This window comes from Triturus cristatus, chromosome 1_2 (assembly GCF_964204655.1).
Source record: "Triturus cristatus chromosome 1_2, aTriCri1.1, whole genome shotgun sequence".
Classification (NCBI taxonomy): domain Eukaryota; kingdom Metazoa; phylum Chordata; class Amphibia; order Caudata; family Salamandridae; genus Triturus; species Triturus cristatus.
In genome coordinates, this window is record NC_140580.1 from 885,502,212 (window position 1) to 885,514,240 (window position 12,029).

Genomic DNA, 12,029 nt, shown 5'->3' on the forward strand with positions numbered 1-12,029 from the left:
TCTTCTATCTTTCACCCTTCTCTCCCCGTACCCAACTGCATCTTCACCCCTGCGCTTTGTTTCTTTGTTCTTTCACCTTTGCCTTCTTAATTCCTTCGTTCTTTTCTTTTTCCTTCTTTCTCTTGCCCCATTATTTTCTCATTCCTTTTATTTCTTCCCTCTTTGCCCCCTTTCTCTGTCCTTCCCTAGGTTCTTTCCCTGTCCGCCCAACTTCTTTCTTTCCCCCTCCCTCGGTCTGCTCCGCCCTACCTTCCCTCTTCCGTCCATCCTTCCTACCTTCCATGTTTCCTTCTGCCCTACCCTTTTTACATCCCTCCCTTTCCTTCTCATGCTCTCTGTCGTTGCTTCCCTCATTCTATTTGTCCCTCCATAGAATCCCCTGTCCGCTCCATCATTTGCCCCAGGATACCGGACTTTCCATTCTTTCTCCTTTCCCTGCTCCCTTGCTTCTCACCTTTCTTTCCTACCTCTCTTCCATTATTCCATCCTTCATTCTTTCCTTCCTTCTCTGTCCTTTCTTCTGTCTCTTTTCTATATTCCCTCTTCCTTCCCTCACCTGCCTTCCTTTTTACCTCACCTGCAATCCTTCCCTTATTCCTTCTTCTTTTCCTCCTGTCACCTGTCTTTTCTTCCGTCCCATCTTTTTTCGTGCGCCTTTCCTTACCCTTGCGAGATTCTGTCCTGCCTTCCAGTTTCACAGTTTTGTTTTGTTTGCACCAAGGCCGTCCTTCACCTCAAAGGCCTCGAAGCCCAGAGTCTGTTGTACTGGACACAGTATTTTAACTCTATAGGTAGAGCGCTGACGCCGGGTGTTTGCTGCCGTTCAGGCTGTAAGCACGGATTGGTTCTTTGTTTCCTCTCTAGGACTCAGCCTTGCTTGTTGTGTGTAGATGTGTACTTGAAGCAATGCTTAATTTGTTAAAAAATAAAAAAGCATTAGCATAGCCAATTGGTCTCGCCTTTGGGACCTTATAAGTGTTTCACCATGCAACAGTTGATGATGTTGTACCAAGGATATTGTGCTGCATAACTAAATGCTTATAAGGGCCCAAAAGCGAGACCTATTGGCTATGCCAATGCTTGTTATTACATTATCGGCTGGCTTTACTGTGAGTTAAAGCATTCTGCTCTTTCACAAGGAGCATATCAGTGCAGGGTTTGTTTAGTGCTGGGAACTACTGTGGCAGTCTGTGCTTGTTGGGACCAAAAAATATTTGTGCTTTTTACCAATGTTTGTTAAAATGGGGAGGGCCTAGCAGCTCCCCCCAACAATAGTTTTAAACTATGTTAAAACAAGACGATGCACTCAGCACCACTTTACTCATAACCAATGTAATCTAAGCCACTGCACTCTGTTCCTCTGTGCCACAACACTCTGACACACTACTCTCAAGGCATCACTCTCGACCGCAGAACTCAACTCTGTGCCACTGCACGCTGGGCAACTCTACACCATTGCACTCTACTGCACTCTATTCTACTCTGCACCACTGCTCTCTACTTTACACCACTCAAGCCTACGCCACTCTACTGCACTCTACCTCACTACACTCTGCATCACTGGTCTCTAATCTATTCCACGCCACTGCACTCTACACCACTCTATTCCTCTGCACTTTACTCTGCACCACTCTAATCTGAACCACTCCACGCCACTTCACTCTTCTCTGAAACAATCTACTCTACACCACTGCATTCTGCATTCTGCGTTCATGTACTCGGCACCACTTTACTCCTAACCAATGCACTCTGCGGCAGTCTGCTCTACACCACTATACTTTATACCACTTCACTCTAGGCCACACTATTTCACACTGACGCTCTACTCTGACACTACCCCACTCTTAAATACTCTATGCCACCCTGTAACACTACACCACTCTTCGATGCTCTACCCAACTCACTGTGACACTTTACTGCACTCTTATTTTATGACACACTACTTCACTCTACGCCATTCCACTCTACGGCAATCTATTCTGCTCTACGCAACTCTACTTTATAATACTTTACTCCACTCTATGCAACACTCTCTACGCTACACCACTCTGCTCTCTCCGCATCAGTCTAGACCACTCCATTACACTCCATGACCCACTCCTTTATTGGACTAACTTTTAGACATGTTGAACAGCAGCCACACTAGTGTGCATAATGTCTAAAACATATTGGCAAAGCCAGTAGCTCTTACATAGGAGAGAACTATTGGCTTTGCCAATACTTTTTGTTCTCTAGGTTTGTCTTTCCTTCTGTTTGGAGACAGTTCATGTTGTCACACAACATACATTTACACATACATACAATAACAGCTACAGAAAAGGGCTTTAGAGAGCCCCTTTCATCTATTGTTAGTGTGGTTCAGATGGCTGTGTGATTGGCTAAAGGAATTGCCCATCAGCGTTTGTATCGGCCCACTGCATTTTAGGATGTAAACATCACACCATTTCCACGTAAACACACTCTTATTACTTATATATATATTTTATTTGCCCCCCCCTAGCGTGCCAGTGCTCTGTTTCCTTGAAACCCACTTACGCACACAGTGCACATCTTGTAATGGAAATAAAGCATTCCAAGTTGTTCATTACTTGTGAGCATTCTTGTGCATATGCCAAGATGCACCTGTGGCCTTTTTGGCTATTTTACTTTACCATTTCCACATGGTCGACGGCCATCTTGGATGAGTGAAGAAAACAACCAGTGGCAAATCATGTAAGTCGGCAGAGGCCTGTTAATGGCCGGACACGTTTTCCTTTGTCTTCTTTAGCTGTATGTTGCAGTGCTTTGTTTTCTAACTTTCAGCCATACTGCACAGCAGCTGTGCTGCTATACAACATGGCTAAGAGACTTTACCAAAGTCAATAGCTCTCGCAAACTGGATACCTATTGGCTGTGCCAGTGCTTGTTTAAGTTTCACCTTCCAGATCACAGCATCAGTTAAAAAATAGATTTTCTGTAGATTCTGTACTGCAGTATAGTGACCTACTGGTGTAATAGACCGCTTGTCGAATCTGCATGACACCAGAGATTTCTGTCTCACCAAATTAATTAAACTGTGCCAGTTGTTGGCACATAAACATTTTGCTGCACTTTTACCTGGTTACCCTGCATGACTCACCTTGCCTTTGTGGCTCTGCACAAAACTTGACATAGCAACTGGAAACGAAATGTTCTAAAACAGTGGTTCTTAACCTGTGGTGATGGGACCCTTGGGGGGCCACCAAGCCTACTCAAGTAGTCCGTACCTGCTTAGTGAATTAAATAGTATTAACATATAAGTAATGTGTATATAAATAAAGAAACAAAATGTAAAAGTGAACATTTTAAAATGTGTTGTATAAATGTGAAGCAATTGAAATTGGAGCATAAAAATTGTTTGCATCCTCAGATCAGTTTGTGAGAGTAGACTGTATTATTAGAGAAACTCCAACCTTTTCATTAAGATTAAATTTAGATTTTTTTTTTAAATTTGAGAAATAACTGAAATATTTCGTCTTTAGTATATTTGTGTGATGAATGCTTGTTTCTGCAATTTTTGTTTGTTTTATGGTTCAAATCTTCAAAAATGCTTAGGCCGGGATTCCCTAATGATTGTGAGAGTCCCTGGGCTCCAGTAATGATTAAGTGTGGGTCCACAAAAGTCAAAAGGTTTAGAACCACTGTCCTAAATGACTGCCACACTTTCTGTGGATTAGTGAACATTTTTTAGCAAACAAATAGTCCTTTATGCCATTTAAGATAAGTGTTTGCTACATTTTGTTTTGCCGATTTGTCAAACGGCGCTATAGTAGTAGGTGGCAAATGTAAGAAAAACATTTTCAGTAGTCTAGCATCTATAAATTTCCACTCTACGCCCCTTGCTGAACACATTTAAAACACTATATCTCATATACTGAACCGATATACACCAAGCAACGTTATTCTTATGAGTAAAGGTCCACTTTGACCGCATTTGAGGAGACCAAAACATCATATGGGGGTCAAAATGGCAAATGCACCTTCCTTTTTATTTAAAAGCCTACAAGACAGGGCAGCAGTCTGGTGTCCTCCACCTGCCCTCTCTCCATTCATTTTTCATGTTGCTTTCCCTCTCCCTACAAATTTTGATTGGGCATGGGTTTAATACTTCCACAGAAGTGTTTCCCCCTTCACAAAGCTGTGATTTTGTTTGTCTACCTGCCTGAGCCAACAGCAATATGGCTGCCCTACATGAGCTTTCATGGCCACACATGACCTGTAATTGTTCGTTTTTAGGTCTTGCCTGAGCCAGCGCATGCGCTGCTCTGGCGAGACATTTTGTAAGTGAGTTTTTGAAAGTCCAACCGCACGCACGCAGCCGCCATCTGGGTTTTTGTCATGGCTCATTCCTCGCGGCACCCTTTCCTTTCGCTTGCTCTCCCATGCACCTCGCTCCGCCCCTCCCACACCACAGAGCGCGTCCCTGTGATCGCGATCACTTTTGCTTTTTTACGGCCGCGTTACTTTCACGGCTGCGCGGCCAATGCTTGTTATTTTTAACTAGACTGCTGTCTGCTCCCTAGGGGGCTATCCTGTGATTTTGAACAGGCATTTTGTGGTTGGAATAGGAATGTGCACATTTAAAAGGAACTTTCGGTTGCAATGTCCACATTGATTGCCCACGGAGCACAGATTCTTATTGGCTCAAAGCAGGTAGTTGAAAGTCTAATTTTGAAAATGTATGTAGGCATTCCGAAGTGCTACACCTGAAAGTTTAAGTGTATATATTAACATCCAATGACGCAATCCTTTGCATTTATTAGAAACTTTGTTTTTTGTATTGGTAGATTTAATGCATCTCAGTGGTTCGTAACTTGCACCGGTTTTTAATTACAATTGGTTGGACTTGTGCTTTTTTATCCATAAAGTTCGGCTGGTGTTTCTGAATCCCCCGACCCATTTGTCTTCCTACGAGTTCGTGGCTTCTGGGAAGTCACTTAGCGTCCATGTTTTCCTCCTTCATTACAGGTTCATTGCGGGTTTCCCGTTGAACCTTCTATTGCCCCTGGGGGTATCCTGCCTTTTGACTCTGCCACCTATGTGTTGTATTAAAAGGTATCTTTTGGGTGTGGCTATTACGTACCAACTCTTTCCAGATAATTGCACATATACGCACCCTCCAGGCTTTGGTACCTTTTTATTTGATTAAAGGAAACGGCATAGGGTGTATTTTATGTGGTCGTCGTACGGTATTCTTCTAACATAGTGGTGCCTGACCTCGAAAAATGAGTGAGTTTTTTTCTTTTTCCTTTCCTTTCTTTTCGCCTCTCTAAGCGCCGTAAAATTCTGGAGTGTGTGTGCTCTTTAAAATACCTAGCCAATGAATTCCATTCCCCAAGTGCAAACCTCGCATCTTCCGTTAAATTGACAGGTGTACTGTGACTAACAATGATTTTTTCCCCTTCTTTTCAGGCGGGGACATTGTTTATTTATGCTCTAGCATGTTGGCCGTGTGTCATGCCATTGAGTTTATTAGCGATGTGCACTAATCCTTTTTTCTACCCGTGTCCGCTTGTGCGAGCAGTAGTAAGTCCTTAGGGATAGTATATAGGCCGCCCCTTCCGAGTGTGGCTTCTGTGCACATTTGACATTTCTAGAAGACTAGTATTTGTACTTTATCTCCTTATTTATCGATCGCAACGTAGTTTTGGCCTTATTTTTTGCTTTGGGTTTGCAAACCATTAAAGTGATTGTTTGAATCGAATGCCTTCGGCTAGGTGTTCGTTCTTATACAGACGGCCGGTTTATTTAATGTTTAACATGGCTTCATTTACAGTATTTACTGCCTGTTTTGGTGTATGGTAGGTGTTCCCTCATTTGTCGTTAGTGTTTTATTCTGTAGTACTGATTAGAAATCAGCTAGTTGTACCCCACGATTTCACCCCTTTGTCAACTGCATTTTTCTGTTTTGACACTTCTGAATACTGTGGTCATGAGGCAGGGGCTTCATTCATGTCAGGCACATTTTATAGATCCCTCTTTGGGAAGTGGGCCTTGTCTGACATGCACCCACTGGTTTCTTCTTGTTGCCTGCCAACTGTGTTCTGAATGCGCCTGGCATTTGTTTGTTTACCCTATGTGTTCTAAGTGGAGCAGCCCTTTCTTTGTCTCGGAGAACCTGTCTTCATATAGGCATGATGCGCTGTCGCTCCCTGGAGGATACCCGTGTGGAGGAGGGACCTTGCATCGTGTGCTGGAATGTTGACGGGCACCGGTCCTGTTCAAGGGCCTGTCCCCTGGGCCCCATTAACATTCGCATAGGCCCAGCCTCCGGTATCGCTTCAGTGAGGCCAATTGCTTTCATTGCACGTTGGGGGATTGTGGTACCTGACAGGCCGTTTCACTTGTAAATCGATGGAGCTGTGGAGTTCCCTGTCGCGTTAGTGTCTGTCATCAGCGAGATGGGTGGGGGGGGGGGAGTCTATTGTCTGACTTTTTCCAGGAACCGCTTGGCAGTGAGTGGCTCCAGTGAGCTGTGGAGGCAGCGAGCCCACTGATACGACTGGTGATTTGATTGAGGTAGCTCAGCCAACTCTGTGTTCATCGTAAGGAACACGTTTCATGTTGGTAGCTGCCCCTAAATGTTCATTTAACAAATGAGCAACAGTGGAAAGGTTTAGTCCACCGAAAGGGGTAGCTTAATTCTAATGTTGGAATAAGTACATGTAATGAATGTGTTACATTACTGTGAAGATTCACAGGTGGCAGCTTTCTACTACAGTGGCTTAAATCGGACCTCCTTCTTTGAAATGCCCTCACCCGTCCCCCCTTTTTCAGTTAATAGTTTTCTGTTGAGAGGAAACACATTTTTAAAGTGGGCCGTGTTTATGGAGATCACACACAAAAGCTTGAGAAATAGTGTTCGTTTTCAATCTTTGAAGGTTTTGTGGTTCTCTCAAGGTCAAGACTGATTTGCATAGAGCTGGGCCTGAACTGGGGTGGCGAAGTGAGCTAAAGAACAATGATGAATTAAACCCAGATCTGTGACTGGGGGTGAGTGTCTGCAAAGTTTCAGTGCTCCGTCCATCATCTCCTTGTGTTTGCTTTGTTTGCCTTAAAACAACCTCAATGGAGACTTGCTAGGAGCTGCACCGACACCCACTGACCACGCACGCAACCTGGGGTTCATCCTGGACTCATTAATGTCAGTGACCCAGCAAGTCAACGCCGTCTCCTCCACCTGCTTCCGCATGGTCCGCAAGATCTACAGATGGATCCCCACCGAAACCAGGACGGTCACCCAGGCCCTCGTCACCGGCAGGCTGGACTACGGCAACGCCCTCTACGCGGGAATCATGGCCAAACTCCAGAAAAAACTCACCGCATACAGAACGCCTCCTCACGCCTCGTCCTCGACATCCCCCGCCAGAGCCACATCACTGCCCACCTGAGAAACCTGAACTGGCTCCCCGTCAACAAGAGCATCACCTTCAAACTCCTCATCCACGCTCACAAAGCACTCCACGATGCCAGACCAGCATACCTCAACAAACGACTCGCCTATACTCCCAATCGCCAGCTTCGCTCCGCTGACGTCGCCAACGTCCCACGCATCCACCGGCGGCAGATCTCTCTCCCACTTCGCAGTCAAGACATGGAACACCCTCCCCATCCATCTGCGACAGACCCAGGACCTGCTTACCTTCAGGAGACTTCTCAAGACCTGGCTGTTCGAGCAGTAGCAGCCCCTCCACACTCCCCCCCCCCCCCCCCCCCCCCTCAGCGCCTTGAGACCCTCGGGGTGACTATTGCGTTCTACAAATGCTTTATTGAATGGAGACTCCAAATTTGCATACACACAAACTGTTTGTTCAGGAGTAACAGATTACTAAATGATAACTACAGTGAGGCAAGGACAAGATCCAAGAACACAACCTAGTCTTTTCTTTCGGAAGAAACCCTTGTTAAGCACAAGGGGCGTGTTCCTGCACAAGTCCATGATCTGACTCTTATTTTAAATGCTTCTTTATACTATTCTGCATTTCAGCTTTGGGTCAAGTTTGATTTCACTTCTGCTGCCTCCCACAGTTGGATCTTTTTTATTGAACAAAGGCCACATGCACAACCTGACCTAAAATACTTAAGATTGAATAACTATTAAGACCTGCACCATTTTAACAACAAAAAAAAGGTTTGTGTGTTTGCCCAACATCTTCACAATCTCTCTAATTCTCTAGAATCAAACTAGCCAATCACAACAGTAATGGACCAGGCCACTCAGCATGCAGCTTTGTAGAACAGTTCAAAACGCCAATGTCTGGCATTTTTCTGTTCAGCAGAAGTCAGTTTCAGCAGGAATGCACTAACCCATAGCCAGGAAGCATTCATTGCACACCCGTAGACCCCTTACTTAAAAAAATTATTTCATTTTTACAATTTTATGTAGACCACATAAGGCTGGCATGTATAGAGTGCTGTAGGTTAGGCATCAGCAATAAGAGCCTTAAATGAACAAGCATTGGCATAGCCAATAGATCTCACCTTTGGGACCTTATAAGTGTTTGGTTATCCAGCACAATATCATTGAAGCAACAACATCAACTTTTGCATGGCTAAACACTTATAAGGTCCCAAAGGCGAGACCTATTGGCCATGCCAATGCTTGTTTCTCTGGCAGCAGCACAGATGAGTGGAGGGCTATCGTGAAAAATGCATTGCAGTCTCAGCAAGCTCCTCTTCCATTATTGCCTTTAGCCTTCTGAGTGCAATTTTGTATTTGACAGCATTATAGGAGGCCCCTGACTATACTAATCTGCATGGGGTTTTAGGTGTGGCTTGACAGTGCATTTGTTGCGTTACTTTATGCGATCCACAAAGGAAAAAAGCTTTCATAGACTACTGAGAAGAGGGACCTAGGCTCTACCCACATGTTGTTTTCCCTGAGGACAGGATTTGATTGGGCCAAATGTGTACTTTCACTAAAATGACAGCTGCTTGTATTGCATTTTTTGGCTTGTGGCAGAGCTTCTTCTCAGTACAGCAAGGCTGAGTTGGTTATGGTGGCAAGCCAATTATTGTGACTTCACTATAGTCTAGATCTATTTATTGTGAAATGTATGATAGAAGCTCAGGCCTGACATGTTTATTAGCAACATAATATGTTGAAGTCAGTAGGCATTTAAATGTGTATTGTTATCCACACAGTCTACAGATCAGTATTTTGTTACATGGAGTGTCACGGATTACTGTATTAGGCAATGGTTTTAATGTTGGTTACTGTATGTTTCAGACCATGGACATAGGTTTGCTCTGTAAGAATTCATATTAGACCCTCTTATGGGAGATAGTGCTTTGCTTTGCCAACTGTGGAAAAAGTTATGCTCAAAACAGTAGGCCTGGGTTGGTTATGGTGACAACACCTGATTGGAGCGCTGTCCCATGCCATAGGTCTAGTCTGCTTATTTTTAAACATTATGACAAAGGTAGTTGATCTAGCTTATTAATAATGAAAAGCATTTGTAAATTCAAGTAAACCTTCAACAGCTGGTTATCACAATGTGTTACAGGCTATTTAGTCTGGTACTTTGTTAAATGTAATATCAGATTATTGTACTAGATGAAGGTTTTGGCATTGGCTACCCTCCCTGATAAGCCCAGGGTTATTTTATTGTGATGGCTGTTAAGCCTGTTCAGAGGTGTTGTCTATTGTTTCTGAAGCTGTATTTTTCTATATATTTCTAATTTTATAACTCTGTATATGACATGCACTTGAATAAGCTGGTGGTGCTCTAAGGTGTAAAAGGTTTCATCTGGAAAATTCCTTATGGGAGCTGGCAAATTATAGTGAGCAGATAATTAGATTTGGTATGTAGAATAAGAACCTGGCAGCCGGAAGCAAACCACTGTTTAACATCTTTCTAAAGCTTGCTAAAAATTACTTTGCACTATAATTGGGCACTGCTGATCCACCTTACACCTCTTACAGTTCAGAAACTCAGACCGTAAAAAGAGGTAAACGTGCACAAAGTTGAGTTAATGGTTTGCAACTTGAAAGATATATTTTCTGTAACTTCCAAGATGCTTTCTCTTTTGCCTTTACTGCAACATTTGTGTCATCCTGTGAGTTCCTTTCTATTTTTTTTAATTCGTGACTAGGCATTCAAAATATGATGTAGCTATGCCTGTTAAAATCAAATGCTCCTCTATCATCCCCACCCTCTCAAAAAAACACTTCACCTTTGAATAATTATTGTATTTTTTATGCAAGCTGTGCTGTTAATTAAGGTTTCCTTTGTACCTTTCTTGAATAAGATACAGAATGCTCCTGTTTGTTTAACAAAGGTGTTAAAATAAGCTTTTAGGCCACATATCACCTTTATAAATTCACTGTGCAGCGGGTTAAGATTCATTTTACACTGCGTTTTCTTTAGCCCGAGACATCTCTTCTAATGGGATTAAGGTCAGCCTTCTGTCTGTTTACATTCCCTAATTTCCTCCTGGATTTATCCTCTATTGAGGGGTTTCATCCTTTTTCCTCTAGTACTTAACCATAATGTTTCAAATCTAATTCTTTCCTCGTTAACCAAGTTTTCTTATTACTTATGTATTCACACCAGCCCATTAAGGTTCTTCTGTACAGCCTTCTAACTCGATACAGTTATGCATTATGAAATGCTAGGTACCTAAAAATCCTTTAGTCTGTATTGGAGTGAAAATTGGTTATCAAAATCAGTAAGACCTCCAGAAGTAAATGTTTTGGTTTTTTTCTTTCAGAGGTGATGAAGACGACTCCTTAGCCATCAAACCCCCACAACAAGCATCCCGCAAAACACATCACAGAAAGGATGAGAAGAGGAAAGAGAAACGTCGGCATCGCAGTCATTCCACTGAAGGAGGAGGTATTTCTTCCCTAGCTGCCTTTTTATTTGTTGTGCTATTTATGAATTACAAAATTGCAGCATATTTTTGTGCAAACTTTTTAGGTTGAAGGCTCCCCATATAGTGTTTTCTGGCTAACACGGTTTTCTTAATTTTTTGCCTCTGAATGAGGCTTGTAAAATAGTTAATAGGTCCTTTGTCACTCCAAACGCTCTTTAGCTTCAAATGTGTATTGATAGATAAGAGTATCCTCTCCATCAAACCCCCTGTTTACTAATCTCTTGCTGTTTCCAGAGATTTTTGTTGCCCAGTGCAGCCTGCTCGTCCAGGTCTTTTTTATTTTTTTCTTTTCAGATTTGCTTTTAGTTTTTTAATCGTCCATAAGAATTTGACAAAAACACTGGAGGATAAACTTATCTCCAGATGGGGCAATTTACCATGTTACTTTCATGGCAGCTGATTTATTTAACTTATCACCATCGTTTCCTGGACTGTACTAGTACACTTTTTGTTTCTTATTTTTGTGCTGGTGTTTACTGTTGTCAGGTTTGGACAACCGATGCTGGATTTTGTTTACTGCAAAGTGTATCATAGAACTGAACTAAAGCTAAAAAAGAGAACCTAGACTAAGATGTTGTCACATGCAGGTTTAAATGGCAATTCCTTCAGTATCTGTGCATGATACAATTAGTTTTTCTCGCATAGGAAAACATGGGCGATCAAAAGAGAAAGACCGGGACCACGACCGTAGGAAGAGACAGCAACGTGAGGAGCAAGACAAAGCTCGCATGGAGTGGGTACGGCAGAAGAGGCGGGACTTAGCCAGGGAGCATTCCAGGAGGGAGAGGTGAGGGTTCAATCCAACTAAATGCATTATGCACCTCTGCTGCTGAAGCATAGCCCTTGACCAAAGGCCGTTCCGATACCAAAGTATGAGTGTCGGTCTTGGGCATTACTGTTTTGTCTTTTATTGCATGATAGTTTATGCACTTTTTGTTCTGTAAATCTTGTTTTGATCAAAATGTTGTTGCTAATGGGTTATGTTATGTTACAGGGCTTTAAATAGTGCTCGATCACCGGTCAGATTTCTTGAAGCTGGTTAACAGACAGCGCACTGTCGGCAAGACTTTAGTCATACGCTTGTCTGGAGAGACAAGTCTTCAAGAGTTTCAGGAATCTCATATAGTTGTATG

The 12,029-nt window shown here is 43.0% G+C and overlaps 1 protein-coding gene across 20 annotated transcripts in view; it reads left to right on the forward strand.

Annotated features, from left to right (window-relative positions):
- LOC146868219 (cyclin-dependent kinase 11B-like) overlaps nt 1–12,029 on the forward strand; it is a 459,040-nt gene that overhangs the window by 23,797 nt on the left and 423,214 nt on the right. For all 20 annotated transcript variants that reach the window (XM_085609447.1, XM_085609482.1, XM_085609460.1 and 17 more), the window contains 2 exons: nt 10,732–10,856; nt 11,542–11,683. In XM_085609447.1, the coding sequence (XP_085465573.1) occupies nt 10,732–10,856; nt 11,542–11,683 (267 nt within the window). The remainder of the gene's footprint in view (nt 1–10,731; nt 10,857–11,541; nt 11,684–12,029) is intronic.